Source organism: Cervus elaphus, chromosome 31 (genome assembly GCF_910594005.1).
Source record: "Cervus elaphus chromosome 31, mCerEla1.1, whole genome shotgun sequence".
NCBI lineage: Eukaryota > Metazoa > Chordata > Mammalia > Artiodactyla > Cervidae > Cervus > Cervus elaphus.
The window spans coordinates 48642774-48667093 of NC_057845.1; the positions used below are offsets into that span (position 1 = coordinate 48642774).

At 37.5% G+C, this 24320-nt stretch overlaps 1 protein-coding gene across 9 annotated transcripts in view; it reads right to left on the reverse strand.

Moving 5' to 3' along the window:
• Nucleotides 1-3295: 3295 nt before the first annotated feature.
• Nucleotides 3296-24320, reverse strand: part of CBLB (Cbl proto-oncogene B) — a 218548-nt gene continuing 197523 nt past the window's right edge. For all 9 annotated transcript variants that reach the window (XM_043893003.1, XM_043893009.1, XM_043893008.1 and 6 more), the window contains 2 exons: nt 19193-19312; nt 3296-7061 (listed from right to left, as the gene is read on the reverse strand). In XM_043893003.1, coding sequence (XP_043748938.1) covers nt 6802-7061; nt 19193-19312 — 380 coding nt within the window. In that variant the 3' untranslated portion in view covers nt 3296-6801. The remainder of the gene's footprint in view (nt 7062-19192; nt 19313-24320) is intronic.

Below are 24320 nucleotides of genomic sequence, written 5' to 3' on the forward strand. Positions count from 1 at the left end.
CTGTAATTGACTCTTTTCTGGACATAACATTGCTTGGCTTGGGAGAGGTGGGCTCAGTCCGTAACATCTTACCCATTACTCACTTCTCCCAGGTCAGCCCCTGAGTCCATCATCTCCGCATATATCTCGAGGGCTCTGGATGAGAGTGCTGCTTCAAGCGTCTCAATGAGTCCTGCAGAGGTTTGCTAGGTGGGTTGTAGAATACAGAGGCATTTAATTAATACCTGTTGCTTTCAGCATTGGGGCTTTAGCCTCATTCTCGGGAAAGTCTTTTTCAACCTCTGGTTTCGTATGAAGAGACTGAAGGAACCCACTAGTTATGCTGCTTTTCTCTGTCTCCCAAAGACAAATTTATTTGTTGTGCTTGAACTAGATTTTAAACTGTAAAAAGTTTTCATCTATTGATAAGAGAGCTTCTGAATATTTGATCTAGGGGGTGGTCAATGTGGGAGACTGTTGCTCTTGAGGAACCCAGAGTAACCGTGGAGATTTAGCCACATCACCATCTCTAATCTCTGCTTTCACTGTACTGGGCTTTTGTACCAAGTATAAGAGCACATGATAATAGTAAACGTTTTATGTTAAAAAACTCAGCTCTACAAGTTGTCAACAGAATGTGTAACCTTTCAAAGTTTTAAGTTTTCTCAGTTTAGCCAGAACAATCTTGTTCCTTTGTTGTCTACCTTTGGCTATATGAAGTAACAGGATAAATCTGACATGCATCTCTTTGCCATCTACTCTGCAGATCTTAAGAGATGAAATGGGGCTTAAGTTCTTTCAGGAATGTGGTCATTAGAACTGCCATTTATTGAGTATTCAATGGTACTAGACACATTTTAAGTTCTTTTTTAGTATTGCCTCACAAGCCCCCTATAAGTCCTTCACTGTAGGTTTAGTTGCTATTCTTATTTTACTGATGAAGCAACTGCTGCACAAGGCGGTTAGGACACCTAAGGTCGTCTGACTTGGAGCAGAGGTAGGGACTGATCTCAGGCAGTCTGACTCCACAGCCTGCGCTCTCAACCACTGTTACATCATCATGGGAATGTGAGTAGTAGTTTCTTGGACACGTTTGTCATAAACTCTTCATGAAGCATTAAGTATTCTCAAGTTACTAAAAAAGAATAAATTAAAAAAATTTTCATCTCTAAATTTTAAAATCTAGCTTTTGTGAATCTGATTTTTTATTAAATAATTTTTGCTCCCCATCCAAACAGTGAAGAAAAACTTAGGCATCTTGTAATCACATTAGTGAGTAGGCTTATCTATCTCCTGGTCCATGGGTGAAGAAAGCAGAATCAAAGATGGCATTGCATGCAGGGAGCTAGTTGCAGAGCTTTACCAGCTTTCAGGACTGTTTCCACTTCTGGCTGCTTAAGAGTGCCATTTGCATTTATTTGAAACATTCTGTTTAGTATGTGCTGGGCTCCATAGTAGGAGCTTGGGACATAGACATGTATTAGACACACTTCCTCTACTAAAGAAGTTCAGTCTAGTTGGGGCCACCTGTGGAATGAAGTAACTGCAAAAACCACACTGTAAGCATTCTTAGAATACTGGTGCTGTGAGTTGCAGACGATGGCAGGCTTAACTCAGGCTGTGGGGTAAGGTAAGAAATGCTTCACAGGAGAATACTTGAGGCAGGTTTTAAAGAATGAGTTGGCTAGGCTGGAAAAGGGGAAAGGAACAGCCAGAAGAACTAGCAAGTATAAAGATGTGGCGCCTATTTGGGCAGTTGCCGGCTCAGCAGAAGTGAAGAGGGTCTAGGACAGGAGGTGAGTAGGAAAAGGAATGCAGACGAGGGCTCTCTACCATACAGTATTCAGGGGTTTTACATGGAGGCGTCACACTGAATTTGAATTTCAGAAACTTCAGTCTGCCTTGCACTAGAGCCACAGAGGTCAATTACAGGCTATTAAAAATTCTAGGGGAGCCAAAATTAAGACCCAAAAGAGGGTGGTGGCAGTGAGGATGAAGCAGCAGCAGAAATAGGTAATTAAGAACACCGCCCAAGTTTCTCTTGAAAATCAAGAGGGACATAAAAAAGAGGCATGAAAATTAATTTCCCTTTAGCTTATAGCCGGATTATCATTTGATGTGGCAATTCCTGTTAAATACAGCCTAGTCTCTAGGCATTTTCATGGATGTCATCATCTTGAGTTCCAGCAAGTGACTCCTAACCCGATTCCTAGGACCTGAGACGTCGCATGGTCCTTCACCTTAGGTCACCAAGGCACCCGCCCCAGTCTCTTCTGTGTTCCAGCCGTCCTCCTGCTTTTCACCTTTGTCTAAATAACAACTGCTCCATCCTGGGTGCTGTTCCTGTTTGGAAAGCTTTACCTCCCGAGTTCTTTCGTAACAACAAAAACCTTGTTTCTCTTCAGGCTAACAAAATGCTGTTCAGTCTTATTATTTCTCTGACTTCAGAAGGAACATATCACACCCCACTTGGACAGTCCTAGAAGAGGCATGATGGTTGTTGAAAGGATTAAATGCTTTAATACCAAGTTTCTTGCATATATTAAGGGCCCAACATAGTTCTTCTGGGGCTTCCCTGGTGGCTCAGCTAGCTGGTAAAGAATCCGCCTGCAACGCAGGAGACGCCGGTTCAATGCTTGGGTCGGGAAGATCCGCTGGAGGCACAGGCTACCCACTCCAGTCTTCTTGGACTTCCCTGGTGCCTGCAATGCAGGAGAGCTGGGTTCTTCAGCGCTTGCCGTATGTACATAATGCCAGTACAATGTGATAACTTCTGTACAGTGTTCTCTGTATTGGAATTATGTGCTTGTAGCTCCCATTTAATTGTGTGTTCTTTGAAAGTATAATTATTACTACTATGCATGTACCTGTGATTTTCACAACATTCTGTTATGGTTTCTGATATAAAAGCAGTTATTAACATGGTTTGTTTCCATTGTTCTCTCACTGATATGTACTGGCCAGTAACAAATCATTAGAAAAATCAAGAATTTAAAGAATATAAAGAACAGATGTTCCTTTTAAGAAATATCAATTATGTGGTATGTCATTAGAAGACAATCAGCTTTTCCCAAATTTGCTATTTCTTACTCAGGGCCTTAACAGAACTTTGACTTCTCAGTTCTAAGGCATGGGATTAGCTTATCTATGTGAAATACCTTTATATGATATGGTTTTGTTATTTAATAATTGAATCATTTGGGATGGGTACTTGATACGATGTTGACTGTTAGCTCTGAATATGAAGATAAAAAATACAACATAGAACTGCTCTCAAATGTTTGCATTCATTTGAAAAATAATATACCAACTCTGCTTTTGTTAACATTCATTTTATAAAATACCTTAAAAGAACAGATAAAACTGTACTGAAGTTTACATAATAACCAGAATTGAAAAAGGATGAATAAAATATAAATTAATTGAACACATAGCTACTTTGCCACATTAGACAGGTTTTAAAAAGGCATTAAAAATAAAATAGTAATTGAGAAGAAAACCCTTCACTCAACTGCTGTCATTTTCTGCAAACTCTTCCTAGAAACACTAAAATTCCAGGTCAACAGGTAGTACCTGTATTGTTGAAAACATACTGTAATTTGCTTTCAAATCTGTCAGCATAAGAGAAAAAAAAAATGAAAAATTTAACTGGGTTAGATAATTCAGTGCAAATTAAAGCTTCAAGTTGAAGATCTGAGAGGAAAAATAATGTCCAAACTGTAACAAATGCTTCTGGAACTGAACAAGAAAAAAATTCACATTATGAAGAAATCTTTGCAAGTGTTCATGTGTGTGGAATATTGAGTTAACCAATGGGCCCTTTGAGGTTCATGGGGTTCTGTTATTAAGACTATTTGCAATATAGGCAAGGGAATATGGATGGGGAGGGGTCACCTTTGTGGAAGGAAGTTCAAGTTGACCATAAGCACTGCTGATTCAATTCTAGAAAATTTGGCCAGGATAGATATTACAGACATCAAAGGGAAAAAGAGATTATGGAGATAATTTACTGGATTATCTTTGAAGGTAAGTACTTCTGCCCCAGAGTATGTTTGGGGACAGGGGAGAGCAGGTTAATGTTGGCCACGAACTGTTTTAATTATATAAATGATATGTTGTACTGGCTTTAAAAATAATCATATTACCAAATAAATCTTGAGGAATGTCAAACTTTTTGGATCACAGTGAAACCAAGTCTGGATCATTTTCAGCCATTAACGGCTAGTCACTTTTATGGTTAAAAACTATGTTTTTGTTTAATTATTTCCTCAAAAAATTTTTTTTGAGTTTGGTAAGTAATAGGTAGCAGTAAGGTTTTCATGACAGTGTTTGATAGAAAGTTTCCCTCTTTCCATTCCATACAAATTTTTGATTTGGTCTTTTTCATGGTAAAACTAATGATTGCTATTGAGAACGAGATACAGAGAGATTTTGGTGCAGGCTAGTAAGTTTTCTTGCAAAATAGATTTTAAAAATTTCAGGTCTAAACTTACTATATTGTCACTATTTTTTTTCCTCACTTTCATTGGAAATTTTCACTCATTTTTAAAGATTGTTTGAATGAGATTATACTATGCTTTCTAACACTCATATTTTACATCCTTCCCTGATCTATTAAGAATGTTATAACAATGTTATCACAATGAAGTGGCAACTTTTGGCTTTTAGGCTGTACCGAAAATCAGCAAGTCATAAAAAAAAAAAAACACCCAAAACACAGTGCTATTTCAGCATGACATCAGAAACTAATAAAACAAATGAAAAATCATGATGATATAACATGGAGTTCATAAAGTGATGGAGAATTAGCCAATGCAATTTTTAAAAGTATAAAAAACTGCCCTCATATACTTACTTACAGGAAGAACATTTAAGGCAAATTAAAAATTTTCTTCTAGGGGCATGAACCAGCTCTGAATCAGATGAAGAAATTAAAACATGAGCACAAACTATCCAAGGCCTATGACTCCTCAAGTACCTCGTTAGGAGACCAAGTTGTCAAGTCAGGGCACGTGTCAGCTCACAAAGAGATGTGCTGGTTCCCTCCCCAGGTCAACACCACGACTGCGCAAGTCTTGACTTAGTTTCCTTTGGCTCCGCTACACGTTTGGTCACATGCTTTCAGATCCCAAAGAAGCACTCATGATCAGATGCATCTTTTTACATCACACTGTGTGAAGTTAAACGAGTGACAGAAATGTGCACAGGCCCACAGGTAGTACACATTTAGAAAACCACCGGTGGGTCAAGCATTTAATGCGGACCTGGTTTCGTCTCAATTCTTCACTAAATAATAATTAAAAAAGAAGACCGCCTGAAAATTCTGAAGCACTGGTGGAAACCTTCCATGCTTTTGTCCAGCAGAGACACTTTCTGACCGTCAAAAGTGTGGATAAAGGATAACAGAATACCACAATGCAATCACTTTGTGATGGTTTGTGCTTTAAGAACACAGTGCCTGGCAGCACGGGGCACATCACAGGTGCCCAATAAATATCTGTAGGTTTATTAAAAGTTAATAATGTGGTTTCTGAAGAACCTACCTTCATTTTGCAAAAAAGGCAAAACTATATAAATTTCTTTCACCTGACTGGATGGAACAATGTGGAGCAATAAATGAGACTAAAAATTAAATATGAACTCTAATTTGATGGTAGAGAGAAAATTAAGAATTTTGCAAAAAAAAAAGAAAAACATTGCCACAGTAGCATTAGCACTTAACAGTGCATCAAAGATTTACTGTTTCCACTGCAAGATGAACTGGTTCCTAAACTTGTTAGGTACCAGAGTGTAATCACTCAAAGAGGAAATGAAGTCTGTTCCACTTTGGGAAAGGTATGCTCATAATTTTATCTGAAAATTACTAATACACTTCTGGGAGATGCCCTCTTATTCAGTATGCCTCGTAAGTGATGCAGGCATAAATATCAAGGGACCTCGTTATGTAACTTTAGTATGGCATCGTCATGTGCAAGTGTATTTCTCCCACCTCTGCAGTAGTTGCTTTCCAATATTTCAGGTTTTTTTTTTTTAAACAGTCATTACACCTCGAGGATGACAAAGATGAGAATGTGGAAGATTAAAGATCACAAAACTTACACCAAAAAGGGAAGCTCTTCTATATTATATGAAAATCCCTTATAAAAGGCAGTTCATTAACCAAAAATGCTTTATACATTCAGATTTTCCCCATCTCTCAACAGTGATGGTTTCCAAAGAAAAGACTCAGTAGTGAAGGCCACACACTGGTTTTGCATTAGTTTGATATGCTGAAAATCAGAACCTTTAAAGCATCTTGTCAATGGGAGAAATGAAACTGGACCTGGGTGGGAGGCTGGGATGGGAACGATCACAATGGATATGTGACCTCGCTGTTGATGCACACAGCGAGGGAGTTGGTAGGAAATGTTACAGCAGACCTGACCACTGTACAGAGGGCCGATCAAGAACACAGTACAGATATCAAAAAAACAAAAATCTGAAAACAAAACTAAAAAAACAAACTGCAACTTTGCCAACTTGTAAACAAGGAAAAGCATTTCACAGATTCCAAGTTCAAGGGAAGTAAACGTCTTTAAATTATTTTTGTCAGTTCAACCCTGATTTAAAAGTATGGCTAGCAAAAGGAAGGAAGCCGCAGCCCTTGGCATCCTGAGCCAGCAGCGGCTGTCTTCTGAGAAGCAGCCACTTCCAAGCCTCTCTTCTCAAAGACGCCACGTGAAGAGGAGAAAGCTTCTCTCTTGAATCCCATCTCACGTTTCTCTCCACACGCCTGGGACAGTCAGCAATTGCTTCGCATTCTGGTCTTTATGATCCTGGTTGCTATAGATTTAGACGTGGGGAGACTGGAGGGGGGAAGGCAAATTCTCGGAGGATGCTACGGGCCACCTCCACATTATTCTGGGCTATTTCTAAGGCTCTTTTCACTTCTTCAAAGGCATAGCCCTCTCCCATGAGTTTTGCAATTTTTGCATCGACGTTTTCCAATGCTGCCTCAGGCCCGTGGGGTTTTCGGTGGTGAATTTCTGGTGCAGTCCTGCGGGGTCGTGGTTTAGGAGGTCTGGCTGGTGCTTGTGAACCATCTGAGTAGATTTTTAAAGAGAAGTATTTAAATAAAGAGATAAAAAGAAAGACATTATACATCAGTAGGATTTCATTATTTTATATTAAAAGTTTTTCATTGTTTCTACAAAAACCATTTTTATATACTGTGGTTGAATAGGTTAAATTGTCCCTATTTTGAATGTCGGGATAACAAAGGTAAGGTGTGTTGGAAATTTGATAAATTAACACAGATGTCTTCCCACTTCTATATATTATTCTTTAAATCATATGAAATAAAAGATATAGAAGGAAAAAAAAAATGAAAAAGAAAAGCTTTCACTCTGGCAATACAGTCCCCCTTCTCTACTATGGTGGAGATAATTTCCTTGGAAGTTTCTACTGAAGGAAACTGTTACAAGCTCAAGGATATTCCTGCTAGAACATCCCCATCAGGTCCTACATCCCACCCCATGTCACAAGCAAGACTTCTGAGAAATATGCTTTGCAGCATATTTTTCCAGTTAGAATGCTGGAAAGTGAGGCCTTACTGATGCTGGGGGGAAATAATGAAATAGCAGACGCTTTGAGATGGCTGTTAGTCAACAGGTTGGTGCTTTGCTGAAATACTTCATCCAGATTCCAATGTAGAAAGCTTAGCTTGGAAAAAAAAAAAAAAGCAAAGCCCGCAGAAACAGTAGTGGAGAACTGGGTTCCAGGTCAGTCTCTCGATACTCGTTTCTCAAAGTTAAACCACATGACACTGGTGTCCAAAAATGGAAAGTAATCTCATAAAGAACAAAGCAAATACAGGCCACCACCAGCAGATCACCAGGAAGTGGGCTGGTGACTTAAGGGGGCACTTTTATCACATTTCTCCATTTATCTGTATATGGTATGTACTATCAAAAGCCTACATTTTAAAGAGATTAAAAGTTGTCTTAAACCCATAAATGTTTGATGGCATAAATTTGACAAGACAGAAACCAATATTTATTTAATGCTTTTTTTCTTAGATGACTGACAAGTGCCACATTCAGAGACACAGTTAGATAAATGAAGACGTGAGGCTAGGACACAAATGCCTCATCACTCCAGTGCTCGTCCTGTCCTTCCTGACCCCGCTCCCTCACCAGCTTTCCTGATGGCGTCTGGAAATGCTGTAAGCTGGTGCTTTCAATAATAAATGTAGATCCAAGAATCAACTGATACATCATTTCATGTTTTCTCAAAGGTATTTCTGTTTGCACTTCTAGCACTATCAATATAACATACACAAAAGCCTCCGGGATGAAAATATTTAGTTCTACACAAAATTGGATGATAGTCTTATTTTTGTTTGTTTCTTACAGAATAACATCTAGTTTGAAAAAATATTATAGCTATAGATAAAGCTCATTCTACTCAGACATAAGAACATACATTAGTTTCTGGTTCTTGGTAAAGTCTGTGCTGTTTTGTGTATCTTTAACTAAACATCTCAAATTATTATGGTCTGGTAAATTGCATTTCTTACTGTTGAGGTTTCATTTATTTTTCTATTAAGTATTTCCATTAATGTCATGCAGAGATGGACAATAAATTATGCTTTGCTTCTAATCCTTTCTGAAAAACTATGAGATTCTAGCAAGACTTCCTTAATCAGTTACCACAGAATTTATACATTGAAATACTGTCTGTTCTGGCTTATTTTTTGGTGTGAAAAGGACCTAGAATTAAATGCAAAGCTAAATTCCTTGTACTGGTAGTTTTTGAAGAATTTTTCCAATACTGTTATTTTGCTCCTGTCTAAAATACTGAGAAGGGCACATGACTACGAAGCACTTTTGATTAAGTATAGCTGTGTAGACTACTCAACTGGGAAAGACGCTGTGACAGTGAGGCATCTCATGGCATAATAAAAAGTTAGTTTTAGAAATTTTAGATTTTAGATTTAATAAACATGCGTCTTTGATCTTGGTAGATGACTCTAAAAAATATGACATCTATCACCAGGAAAACCCCCCAAGAGATCTATTCACTCTGTGAGGCTGCTGTAGGTAATACTGGCCAAATGTAATGGGAATGTGCAGATGATAAATTTTTCTTGAGAAAGTTATTCTCTTCTTAAAAAATCGTAAGTACTAAGCATAATTCAGGAAGCCCAAGTTAGGTTAAACCAAATGTTAGGGAAAATACCCCACAAAATGATTAAATCAAAACTAGAGGAGTGACGCTATCTCTGGTCTATTTGAAATATCAACAGAGGAAACGATTCAAACCACTTGTGGAAAGAATCACAATAGATTTTGGATATATTTTCAGTAGAAAGGAGAAACATTTTTTTCTTTAGATACAAAACTCTTACATATACTGACTTATTCAACCCTAGTCCTCGCCACCATAACTGATAATCTATTTCCCCAGAACAGTGCTGACATGTCTTTGAAATCTTACGGATGCCCCGAGTTGAATCCTATCATGTATTAGAGCCCATGAATGGAAAGTGGAAGCTATGTTGCAGCTTTTTGCCAACTGTTATATATAAACTTCTATTTATTGCTGAATATTTTATTCAATTTGGAATGCTTTAACTTTTTGTTTGACTATTTTAATTGGATAGTGTAACTCTGCAACAGCAACCAACAGCTACAACTTTCCCTGGTGAGGATGTCAACGAGGAGCATCACTCAGGAGACTTAGATTCATCTCTGCTGGGCCACTCAGATTTTGAGTGACTTTCAGCTAAGTAAGCAGTTTGCTTTTATAATTCTCACTCTGCAAATATACTTTTTTGTCTCCATTTTTAAAGGTGTAACTTTTCTCAGGGAGTATGTGATTAATGTAATGCTTGGTATATGTGCTGAGGAGACTTTGAAACAGAGAGGACAATGAATTCACATCTGTAATGGTAACCACTATACTCAAATGCTATATAGAACAGCAATTACTATAAATCAATAGGGATTCAAGTATGGAACAGGAAAAAAAAACCCCTGGAATTTGTAGTGAACTCTTATAAACTTTTAAGCAAGATACCAACAAGTAAGACCTCTTAAAACTTGAAGAGTAACCTTTAAGAATAAAAAAAAAAACTGTTAAAAAAGTTTCATGCTGATGATTATATCAGATCACTTACAGCCAACCCCTCTCTCTGGACACCTCTTCCTAAAACTCACGGGCAGCCTTCACTGTCTCAGTGTCTAAAAGAGGAGACACCAGGTCCGTCCTTACGTTGGAATGTGTAGATGATGGAAAGGAGCAGATGAACCGATCTCAGAGTTCCCTCAAAGGAGTTATGTTGTAGTTTTATAGTACACTGGAATGACTGTGAATTTTACAAGCTCTGTGGGGATTTCTGTACCTGAATACATGTATCCTTAAAAATGTGACTGGAAGTGCATGTGTTTATTCTGGGGTCACTGTCCATGCTCATGGTATTTTTGAACTCCTAGGAGCAAGGGCAACAATATCCAAGTAAGTTCAAGAAGATGTGGAGCCACCAGATGCAAACAGGCCATCTTCCTGGTCACTAGTTTTACTCAAGGGTATGAGAGACTTAATGTTTTTAAAGATGGAAATGTAGACATACCAAGTAAAATGTAAAATTTGCAGACATCTCTGAAATAACAAAGGTTTTTAAGGCAATTCCTTGCATGTGATGGTCCACTTTTAGTTAAAAGCTGTAATCCCCTTGTCATTCAGAGTTAGCTCTTTGGTGGGGAAGAAGATTTGAGAAGCTCTAGTGTGACAGTATATCAAAATGATGGACTATCATACAATAATTTAAAGTGACATTGACATTTCAAAAAAAGTTTAATGATGTGTAAGAAAGGTATGATACTATATTATACTGGGGAGTATGATTTCCACTGTGTGAATGAGTGCATGGTCACCTATTAGAAAGAAGGGCTCCAAAATGGCAATACTGTTTCTATTGATGACGTGGGTCCAGGTGACTTTTGCTTCTTTTAATTCTACTTTATTCTCTAATGTCCATGTACTACTTTAATAATTTTAAACAAAGCTTCAGATTCTGTCTACTGTGCTTTTTACAAGTCTGAATCTTAAAGAATCCTGAGCTTCTTGAGCTTCTGAAGCCCAAAAATCTTAAAAAAGGGCAGAGAGCATACACTAGCTCCCTAAAGTCATGTGATCACAATGCAGTTTTGAAATCTCTCCTACAATTTTAGATTTCTTAGTACCCTCTTCCTTCGCTACTGTTTTTCATGCTACTGTTTTTGATTTTTCTCATCAGTATCTCCAAGCTCAGCTCAGCAATCATTATTATATGAATGGGTGAGTTAAGTTTTTAAACCTAACAACAATATAAATGACTGCATACTTACTGAATCAAATCCCATCCTTTACTGACTTTGAGACCTTGGGTACATTACTAAACATTGCTGTGTCTCACCCATTTAAGTTATGGCTAGATCTTTATTCCATAATAAAAACTACTCAAAACATATTAAACCAAATTCTGTTATCTATATTTAAAATTATAGGTGCTAAACTGTACATAATCTTTTTTAAAGTTTGAGATATAATTTCTAAGATTATTTTAGTAATTCACTGACAACACTTGGGATAGACATCAAGAGTCTTGGAATACATACTTTTTATGTATAACAATATTAAAAATAACTAATTAAGACATAAATCTCATTTTATTATTGACACATGAAGTGAAGTGAAGTCACTCAGTCGTGTCTGACTCTTTGAGACCCCATGGACTGTAGCCTACCAGGCTCCTCTGTCTATGGGGTTTTCCAGGCAAGAGTACTGGAGCAGGTTGCCATTTCCTTCTCCAGGGGATCTTCCTGACCCAGGGATCGAACCCGGGTCTCCCACATTGTAGGCAGACACTTTACCGTCTAAGCTACCAGGGAAGCCGTATTGACACATAAGTTGGATCAATTACTTCTGAAACTCATTATGTAAACTTGAATTGCTGCCACTATCGAAGTACTATCTAATTTTAGAAGGACAGGTTTTAGATACATAGTTTTACTAAATTACAAATATCTTCACATAGGCTATAGTTGGGAATTATGTTGTTAAAAACAGAGCTAGGTTATAACTTTTTTAATACATTCAGAAAATTGTTATAGAAGAAGTATTAGTATATTAGTATCAAGTTTGTAAGAAAAATAACACTATGTTCTGTGGTTTTAAACCTGAAGCTGTGTATAAGGAAAAACATTTTAGGTAGCTGAACTAGAGTAAAACTCTATATATAACACTGCAATTTCCTTTGTTGGTACACAGAACCTTAAAAACACTATCTTAAAACATCTCTAATAACAATACACAATTTCAACTCTTACGTGAAATGAAGCCATAGATTCCAATTGAGGTCTTAATATAAAATTCATTCAACATCTGATCACTTTTCCTTTAAGCTAATGAAGGAAAAGTAGCACTGGAATTAATTCCTTCTATGAGACCTCCTTTATTTTGCAGGTATACTTGGTAATAGTATCTGTTACAAACACATTTAATACAAGTCATGTGCTTGTATTCTCGCATTAAGTGTTGCCTTACATGTCCTTCTAAATACTAAGAATATTAAAAAGCTCAGCTGTACTCATCACCATGGGCAAAACCACATCGTTATGACTTTGTGTTCTGTCAGCTGGATTCCCTGGGGTTTTAAAGAATGGTATTCAAACTGCAGCACATGTCTTACAGTGAAGAGAAAAGCAAACCGAAAAATGTGTAAAAGTTCCTGCACAGCTAGTATCGACATGAACCCGTGTGAAGAAATAAGCAGGTTATTAGCAAAATATTAATTTTGCTGATAATTTTTAGTATAATAATAATTTTGCTAATATATGTCACCCATATACAGGTATATATGAATTTAACACAAGCTGGTAAAATCCACTTATTAACTCTCATCATAACATATTCATATCATTAAATACTGTTACATCTAAAAACTTTAGAGAGTTGTAAACTTTTGGAGGGGGAGTAATAAAACATTCGGAAGGCTCTTTGTATATTAAGATATGCACACATCTTTTTAAGATAAGTGTATAAGGAAAATACTTTAAAATCAATTAAATTTTTGGAATTAGAAATAGTCTTCTCATAAAGTTTATATACATAAATTAGTCACCATCAACTAGATCACCATAAAAAATAGAAATGGAATTTATAAGATGCAGCAAATTATACCAGAATCCTCTACAGTCATCTTAAAAAGGCCTTAATACTATAAAAATGCTACTGCAAAGTAAGTGCTGTTATTATCCCAAAGGCACATATCATCCAGTCTCAAGTTTTTGATGGAAAGATCTAATCCCAGTATAAAATAAACTAGTGGACAGCTTGGTAGCCCTATGAAGGAGCATGTGAACAAATATATTGCTGGAAAAAAAAGTATCTTATTTTCTGTGGTTTGACTGTGTTTGTAAAGAGAGTTCAAACAGTCAGTTGAAATATTTGATGTTACAGCTAGCTGAGACCCTCAAAGTAATCATCAAGACTAGTTTTTCACTCAGGTAAAAAGCCAGTTCAGGCTTCTGGTAAATGCCTATCTGGGGATGTTTCAATGGGTTTGTCACTCAAAGTTCTTCCTTGAAATTTCTAGTGTAATACTACCTGGTATTTCTACCAGTTGAAATCATATATGTAAATAATGTTATTCTGGGCTCAGTAATACCTGCATGCTATGGTGTAAACTGCAAAGCTGTGAAAATAGAATGTTTAGGCCACAATCCTTCCTGTAACTTAAGAACATGTTTCTGTTAAGACAGAGCTGGTGATACAGAATGTTGTTTTTAAATCAGTCATGGCGCTCTTCTCAAAGCTGTACTTTAACATCTCAAGGAATTTGCTTTATTTTCATATATATATATATATACATATATAGAGAGAGAGAGAGAGAGAGAGAGAGTTAGATACTGTCTCTGCTTTCTGACTTTCACATTTTTCCATCATTCTGGAAATCTTCCTTTTCAACTGAAAATAGTGTTTCAGTGGGTATCCATGGATATATCTGAAATATTGGACTGGCTAGAAGTAAACTGGTAAAGACAGCATGGACCAAAATTTGAAAAGTTAGTAAAATTTTCCGAGTTATATTCAAGTGTGAAAACTTATGAAACTACAGAGGGATTTTTATGCATTGCCCATACATGTCATCAAGTACAGAGCTACTGTGTTAATAATTCTCAAAGCAGCTATCTACCTTGATTTGGATGTTACAGAATGGACAACTGCTCACTATTAACAAATCTGTGAGCTGAGATTTGAGCTTGAAAGCAAGCTGAATGCAGCAATACATTAAAAAGGATCACACACCATGATCAATTGGGATTTATCCCAGGATTACAGGATTTTTCAGCATCCATAAATCAATTTGATATATATCACATTAACAAGCTAAAGACTAAAAACCATATGATCATCTTAATAGATACAGAAATGCTTCTGATAAAATTCAACATCCATTTCTGATAAGAACTACCAGAACGTGGGCATGTAGGGAACATACCTAACATAATGAAGAACATACAGGGCAAACCCACTATGGACATCATGCTCAGCAATGAAAATCTGAAAGCATTCTAAGATCAAGAATAAGACAAGGATGCCACTCTTGTCACTTTTGTTCAAAATAGCTTTGGCAGAGTCCTAGCCACAGCAGAGAAGAAAAAAAGGAATCCAAATTAGAAAGGAAGTAGTAAAAAAAAACTGTCACTGTTGGAAGACAGTCTGCTACCATACACAGCAAACTGTACAGATGCCACCGGTAAGCTACCATACACAGAAAACTGTAAAGATGCCACCGGTAAACTACTAGAGCTTATCAATGAATTAGGTAAAGCTGCAGGATACAAAACTGATATACAGAAATCTGTTGCATTTCTATACATTAACAATAAAGTATCAATGAAATTAAGAAAACAATCCCATTTACTGTCACAACAGAAAGAATAAAATACCTAGGCATAAACCTACCTAAGAAGACAAAAGACATACTCTGAAAACTATAAAGCACTCATGAAATAAATTGAAGGTGATGCAAACAGAAAGATATAGTCTGTTCTTAGATTGGAAGAATAGATATTGTCAATATTGTCGATATAGTCAAAATGACTATACTACCCAAAGCAATCTACAGATTGAATGCAATTCCTATCAAATTACCAATGGCCCTTTTCAGAGAAGAAAGGATTTATTGAAACACAAAGGACTTTGAGTAGTCAAAACAATCTTGAGAAAGAAGAATGGAGCTGGAGGAATCACACTCCCTGACTTCAGACTATACTACAAAGCTACAGTCATCAAAATAGTCCTGTACTGGCACAAAAACAGAAAACACGAATCAATGAACAGGATAGAAAGCCCAGGAATAAAGCCACACACTTATGGCCAATCTATAAAGAAGGAGGCAAGAATATGCAATGGAGAAGAGACAGTCTCTTCAATAAATGGCACTGGGAAAACTGGACAGTTGTATATAAAAGAATGAAATTAAAATAACTAGTAGCATACACAAAAATAAACTCAAAATGAGTTTAAAGACCTAAATAGAAGACCAGGTATTCTAAAACTAGAGGAAACCAAACAAGGGATTAACTTCCAAAATACACAAACAACTCATCCAGATCAATTTTTAAAAAACACAAAAAATGGGCAGATCATCTAAAGAGATACTTTCTAAAAGAAGACATACAGATGGCCAAGAGGCACATGAAAAGATGCTCAACACTGCTAATTATTAGAGAAATGCAAATCAAAACTACAATGAGATATCACCTCACACAGGTCAGAATGGCCATCATCAAAATGTCCACAAACAATAAATGCAGGAGAGGGTGTGGAGAAAAGAGGACCCTCCTACACTGTAGGGGAGGATGTAAACTGATGTAGCCATTATGGAGAACAATACAGAGATTCCTTAAAAAATGAAAAATCAAGTTACCATATGATCAAGCAACCCATTTCCCAGGCATATATCTGGAAAAGATAAAAAAATTCAAAAAGATACATGCACCCCAGTGTTCATAGCAGCACTATTTAAAGTAGCCAAGATACGGAAACAACTCAAGTGTCCATCGATAGATGAATGGATAAAGAAGAGACCATATATGCACACATGAATACATACAATGGAATATTATGTAGCCATAAAAAAAAGAATGAAATAATACCACTTGTACCAACACGGATGGGCCTAGAGGTTATGATACTAAGTGAAATAAATCAGATGGAGAAAGACAAGTACCACATGATGGCACTTATATATGGAATCTGAAAAAAGTGATATAAGTGAATCTATTTATGAAACAGGAACTCACAGACATAGAAAACAAATTGGTATAAAAGGGGAAAGGAGCAGGGAGGGATAAATTAGGAGTTTGGGATTAGCAGATACATAGTACTATATATAAAATAGATAAAAAACAAGGTCCTACTGCATAGCCCAGGGAATTATATTCAGTATGTTGTAATAACCTATAATGGAAAAGTATCTGATGATGAAAATATGTATATATATTCATATATACATATACTATATATACATAGTACATATATATAAACATACAAAAAAGATCTTCACAACAAAGATAATCACGATGGTGTGATCACTCACATAGAGCCAGACATCCTGGAATGCTAAGTCAAGTGGGCCTTAGGAAGCATCACTACGAAAAAGCTAGTGGAGGTGATGGAATTCCAGTTGAGCTATTTCAAATCCTGAAAGATGATGCTGTGAAAGTGCTGCACTCAATATGCCAGCACATGTGGAAAACTCAGCAGTGGCCACAGGACTGGAAAAGGTCAGTTTTCATTCCAATCCCAAAGAAAGGTAATGCCAAAGAATGCTCAGACTACTGCACAACTGCACTCATCTCATAAGCTAGCAAAGCAATGCTCAAAATTCTCCAAGCCAGGCTTCAACGGTACGTGAACCATGAACTTCCAGATGTTCAAGCTGGATTTAGAAAAGGCAGAGGAACCAGAGATCAAGTTGTCAACATCTGTTGGGTCATCGACAAAGCAAGAGAGTTCCAGAAAAACTTCTACATCTGCCTTATTAATTATGCCAAAGCCTTTGACTGTGTGGATAACAACAAACTATGGAAAATTCTTCAAGAGATGGGAGTACCAGACCACCTGACCTGCCTCCTGAGAAATCTGTATGCAGGTCAAGAAGCAACAGTTAGAACTGGACATGGAACAACAGACTTTTCCAAATTGGGAAAGGAGTACGTCAAGGCTGTATACTGTCACCCTGCTTATTTAACTTATATGCAGAGTACATCATGAGAAATGCTGGACTGGATGAAGCACAAGCTGGAATCAAGATTGCCAGGAGAAATATCAATAACCTCAGATATGCAGATGATACCACCCTTATGGCAGAAAGCAAAGAAAAACTAAAGAGCCTCTTGATGAAAGTGAAAGACAAGTGTGAAAAATTTGGCTTAAAGCTCAACATTCAGAAAACTAAGATCATGGCATCTGGTCCCATCACTTCATGGCAAATAGATGGGGAAACAGTGACAGACTTTATTTTTTTGAGCTCCAAAATCACTGCAGATGGTGACTGCAGCCATGAAATTAAAAGATGCTTGCTCCTTAGAAGAAAAGCTATGACCAACCTAGACAATTTATTAAAAAGCAGAGACATTACTTAGCCACAAAGGTCCGTCTAGTCAAAGCTATGGTTTTTCCAGTAGTCATGTATGGATGTGAGAGTTGGCCTATAAAGAAAGCCGAGCACTGAAGAATTAATGCTTTTGAACTGTGGTGCTGGAGAAGACGCTTCAGAGTCCCTTGTACGGCAAGGAGATCCAACCAGTCTATCCTAATGGAAATCAGTCCTGAATATTCATTGGAAGAACTGATGCTGAAGCTGAAACCCCAATACTTTGGCCACCTGCTGCAAAGAAGACTCACTGGAAAAGACCCTGATGTTAGAAAGATTGAAGGCAGGAGAAGGGGATGACAGAAGATGAGATCATTGGATGGCATCACTGACTCAACTGTCATGAGTTTGAGTAAACTCCTGGAGTTGCTGATGGACAGGGAGGCCTGGCATGCTGCAGTCCATGGGGTTGCAAAGAGTTGGACATGACTGAGCAGAACTGATACACACACAGATACATATATATATATTCAGTTATATAACACTTTGTTATATACCTGAAAGTAGCATATCATTATAAATCAACTGTACTTAAAAAAAAAAAAAGTCAAAATATAGTTAAAAAAATACTGACATAGGACAAAAATTTACACAGGAAAAACTCCTGATGCTTCTAATTGTGAGACGAATATGTTGTTTTAATTGTTTAATATGTGTTATGCTCTGCATAACATCTATCAGTTACCCTTCCCTCCTCCCTTGTGTCCAAGCCACTCATCCAAGAAATATGTGCTAGGCAGTCCTCTGGACACTTGGGGATACAGCAGTGAACCAAATCACGCATGTATCTTTAAAGCATTAATATTCGAGTGAGGAGATAAACAGTCAAGCAAAGAAATTAATGGAAGGTGGTATTAAGAAACATAAGGCAAAAGAAGGGGGTAAAGTGACTGTGTAAAGTAGGGGCAGCTACGAGACTTGTAGTTACTAAAATGCTACATCCTTCTATTGGGTTGGTCAAAAAGTTTGGGTTTTTCTGAAACATCGTACCAAAATCCTGAACCAACTTTTTGACCAACCCAACACTTACTGACTGGCAGCTGAACATTACATGATAGCCCTAAATAAGCTTGAAAATTAACAGTCTGGTGCTAATAGTAATTCTAAAGAGATTTTTTTTCCTTTAATGGAAAAATAAGAGGACACAACATTTCAGTGTATATAGACATTTCTCCCAGTTCTCATATCTGATAAGGCAAGACAAAAGTTAGAGAATGAAGTATTTACTTGCTTGGCTGCCTTGGATCTTCCCATGAGCTCAGTTAGAGAATGAATAGATTTTTGAGGCACAGAACGTGCCTTACTGACAGATCAAAATTAATACTAAAGCTTAATTTAATATTTTCTGTGAGACAATTCTGTAGGCATTCTTCACATAATACATGCTTTATGAGCAAATGAAAAGGTGATAAAAATACTTTCTTAGGCTGGCAGTACTCATTAAATTATATAATGAATGAAAGGTGCTCTGAAGAGCACTATGCAAAGGTAAGGCATTATTCTTACTATTATTAGCCAACTCACCTGAAGATGAAGGAAGTGGGTCATAGTCCTGTGACGCTCTGTTGGACTTGACATTTTCACCTGGTAATCTCCTAGCAGGAGGCAAAGGAACTTGGCCACTTGCTGGATCAAAAAAGGGATCTTAAAAATAAAGATAATTTTCAGATTAAAACTATTATCTCTGCCAACTGGCTGAAGAAAACAATTAGAAATTCTCTGTAAAGATCAATTTTTGAAAGTAAGAAACCATTTCATGACTGATAGTAACCATTTTCTAATCAGCCTGCATATTTTCTAATTTATTCATCACTTGGTCAAAAATGCTTCTCCCTGTTTTCCCTAACTGATGCAGACTATCATCACTTGGTCAAAAATGCTTCTCCCTGTTTTCCCTAACTGATGCAGACTACTAATCTTGCATCTTTCAGATCTCTTATTTGATGGTGAAATTGTTGATGACAAAAACTGTTTCTAATTTTAATTTTATGCCCCAATCTGTCCTGTACAATGAATAGAAACTGTTGTAAAGTCAACGAGAAAAAGTGGACTTTGAATTTTGCCTGTTATAGTATTATCATATCAATTAATCTCTCTCAAGCATTAGGCAGACATAATCTGTAAAATGGACTTGACATCTAAAGGACAGGGACCTTATCTTATACTCAACTGTGTTTGAATTTTATCTCCTAACAGAAACACGGTACCAGGCACACTGCTGGGTAAATAGCCTGCACTTCATAGATATTTACTTTTAACTACTAAAAACGAATCTAGATTCAGATTTTTCATAAATTCAAATTCTGTGACATTTGTATTGTTAACATAAAGCTAAAATGTTAACTATTAAAGAAGAACAGATAACACTGCATTGTTTTAAATTTCATTTGAGTTTGATATTAAAAACATATAAGAATTTGATAATTTAAGAAGGAAATGCATACTTATACTAAAGTTTGACCAGATAATGTAAGGCAAGAGTTGGTCATTTTCTTTCCTTATTTGAATACAATAATTATCCCCAGCTTTGCTAGAGACTTTTTTTTTTAAACCTAACCAAGGCTACTTAATTTGCTTTCATTAATTTTGAGATTAAAATGAGTCTTAGATTCTGAGTTTTCAATAATTGAAAAGTCGATGGATCAGCCTCATTAATTTTGCTGAAACATTTTAGGAAGGAGTAAGAAGATAAATTCAATGCAATAAATATTAATCTTTTGATTTTGGAAGGCTAACCAAAGGGACCAAATATGGTTATTTCTGCATAAATACAGAAAATTTCCAAAGATTTACAGTTAAATGTTCAATAAAATTTACTTTTAGTTCTTGTTCATTCTAAAACATCACAGATTTAATATTGGGTCAGAGAAAAGACCGTCTTCTACAATACATAAACTTTTCTGTTTCCTTAAGGGTAAATTTATGGTTTTGTTAGATATACCTAAGCTATTTCTAAACATCTATTTATTTAAGGCTAAATATGATATTGCAGACTGATTACTGAGTCATAAACAGACTACATAATATACAGTAGTATGATATTGTGCCATTAGTCTATTGCACCGAGAAAGTCACTGGGTACACTAAAGTGTAAACATAAGTAGCATATGGAATATTTAATTCAATTCTGAATCACTATGATGCTTCACGATAAGTCTGGCTACTGCTCAGGTGCAGGGTAAACGGGGCTTCTGCAGCAAGTTGTAAGGGTGGAAGGGTTCCTGCTTCAATGGGAAGATACACATGATACAGTTACTACAGACAGTACAGTAATTACCAGACTAGAAAATCAATAGTTTTTAAAAATAAATTCCTCAATAATCCACTAAAATAAAATTTTATATCCACACTTACACATACAAAGTGAAAATACCATAGCCAGTGTATCATTATATATAGTAATAAATGTTTCAGAAATGAATGAATAAACATGATGGGACTAGTCTACTCTAAAAAGCAGGGTACTGCTGGACTCGATGGAAAAGACCCTGATGCTGGGAGGGATTGGGGGCAGGAGGAGAAGGGGACGACAGAGGATGAGATGGCTGGATGGCATCACCAACTGGATGGCCATGAGTTTGAGTAAACTCCGGGAGTTGGTGATGGACAGGGAGGCCTGGCGTGCTGCGATTCATGGGGTCGCAAAGAGTGGACACAACTGAGCAATTGAACTGAACTGAACTGAATGCTAAATTGAAAATTTTTAATACTTATTTTAAGAGATTATTAAAAACTGAGGAAAGACTGGGAGGAAAAGGTTTGCTCTGCACTTTAAAGTGTGGAAATAGGTATCAATCAAAATAATGCTGTGTCATTCAGAAAACTAAGATCATGGCATCTGGTCCCATCACTTCATGGGAAATAGATGGGGAGACAGTGGAAACAGTGGCTGACTTTATTTTGGGGGGGCTCCAAAATCACTGCAGATGGTGACTGCAGCCATAAAATTAAAAGACGCTTGCTCCTTGGAAGGAAAGTTATGACCAACCTAGATAGCATATTAAAAAGCAGAGACATTACTTTGCCAACAAAGGTCCGTCTGGTCAAGGCTATGGTTTTTCCAGTGGTCATGTATGGATGTGAGAGTTGGAATGTGAAGAAAGCTGAGCGCCTAAAAATTGATGCTTTTGAACTGTGGTGTTGGAGAAGACTCTTGAGAGTCCCTTGGACTGCAAGGAGATCCAACCAGTCCATCCTGAAGGAGATCAGTCCTGGGTGTTCATTGAAAGGACTGATGTTGAAGCTGAAACTCCAATACTTTGGCCACCTCATGTGAAGAGCTGACTCATTGGAAAAGACCCTGATGCTGGGAGGGATTGGGGGCAGGAGGAGAAGGGGATGACAGAGGATGAGATGGCTGGATGGCATCACTGACTCAATGGACATGAGTTTGGGTGGACTCTGGGAGTTGCTGATGGACAGGGAGGCCTGGCATGCTGTGGTTCATGGGGTCGCAGAGAGTCGGACATGACTGAGCGACTGAACTGGAGAAGGAAACCTAACAAGAGGTTTTCTCTGGGAGGAGGCATTATGGAATTTTCTTAATTCTTTTCCCCCCACTATCTGAAATACTTACAATCTTTTACTCAAGTGTAGGAAAAGAGGCAATTTGAACAGTTAAAACAATGGCATCTTTCCTCTGGACTGCCCAAAAGTTATCTCAAAGATTGATCCAATACTCTGAAAGTTTTAAAAGACTATCAATACTAGATGTAACTGATAAGACTTGGAATAGGGTTTGAAGAGCTATTGAAGTGAAACAAAACTCCTCACTCTTTAACTCATATTCATAAAATCCCCATATGTAGTGATTTGCCACTGATTAAGACCTCCAGTGTTAGAGAATTCAGTACCCATCTGAGATATACGAATTATTATTAATTCAGGAAGCTTAAGAGGAATGCATTTTTTCACTCCTAATTCTTCTCGCTCGTCAGTCTTTGATCACTTGAGGAGACATGGAGGAAATCTAATCATTCTTTCACAAATACAGTGGTTGAAGGCAACTCTAATATATTCAAGATCTTCTACCCTCTCGGTTAAAACACCTCCAGTCCCTTTAATGTACCACAGCTCACATGGTGTGGCTTTATTTCCCTTTCTCATGCTGGCTGCATTCCTCCAGGAATAAGCTAGTCTCGGGCTTCTCCAGCTTGAGCATGCCTCTGAATCACCCCAAGGCTTGTGAGCATACAGTCTTTTGGTCCTACTCCCAGAGTGTCTGATTTAGTAAGTCTTGAGTAGGTCTAAAGAATTGGCATTTTAAACAAATTTCTAGGTGATGCTGATGCTGCTGGTCTCAAGACAATTTGAGAACCACGCTCTACCCCATGAGTCCTCCAACACTCGGACACGGTAGTCTCCACGCTGGCTGCGCCCCGGGGAGGACCTCGCCTCGCCGGGTCTCTACCTGAACTCTGTGAGGGCCGCCCTCAGAGGGCATGAGCACCCTCGGAAGCCACGTCGTGGGTGTGCCTCATCAAGGTCACCACGCCCGTAAAGCATCCCAGGAGCGGCTGCTAATGATCCAAGCCTTCTCTGTACTTTACTTATGCAATTGCATTTCTGGATCCCAGTGGAAAACTTTCCTTTATCTCTAATAAAGTCAGTTTGGCTAGCCTTCAGATGGAATTGTGACTTTGAGACTGGATAAGGACTGCGAAAGAAGATTCCAGGTAGAAACACAGTGAGGGAAGGGTTCGGCAAGGGCTCCAGATACACTGTGTATTTTGTGCACTGCACGAAGACGCAGTCCCGGGAACGAGCAGACCTAACTGCAGCCTTGGCTTTGCTCCTGGAGCGCCGGCCTGGCACAAAGCAGCGGGAGGCGCCCATTCCAACCCACCAACACTCAAGAAATGTCTTTTTGTAATGCACATAAAAGCATATATGTGCTAGCCCGGGGTTTGTAGACAGGAAAGTGTAAAGCTTTTTTTGAGGACTCTTCAGGTTTTGTTAAGATGTTACTGGCTTGTCCAGAGTAGATGGCTCATGTACCGTGGGGTGGGCATTACTATTTTGCCAAAAGAAATCTTGCATGGAGGCCTAAAATGGAAACCAGATAAAAGCAGCATCAGAGCTGTGTCCCTGCTTCACTTCCCCTTTTTGATCGTATGGGAGCCCTAAGGCTCTTTCGTAGAAACACTGGGCCCTGTAGTTTAAAAATCACTACTGTAGAGCAGTCGGTGGGCTTGTAAGGCTGGAAAGGTGGGCCTGACGCAGCTGTGCAGGGCACTGAATGCTGGAACAAAGAGGCCGCTTTAAAGAGGTACTTAACATCATGCAGATGCCTAACCTCTGTCTTTAATTAGGGATACTGATTTCCTCAAGGAAACCAAATTTCCATAATGCCAGAAAATGCTTGTCATTACACTGGTCTAAACTTTTACAGATTAAACTATAATGAAAATAATGGCAGTAAAATGCTCATGTATCTGTTTAAATTTAGCAATCACCTTTGTTTACCTTATATGGTTCTACAACTATTGAGTTAAACTTTGGTTTAGTATTTATATTCTTTTAGAAAGTTCAATTCAGAGTAAAGAACTGATTTTATGAATTTTCTATTACACTTTTTAGACACTATAATGTGTTAAATCCTTTGCAGAATGATATAATCAAGTGCTTATTTATAAGCTGAAAGAAACCTTCG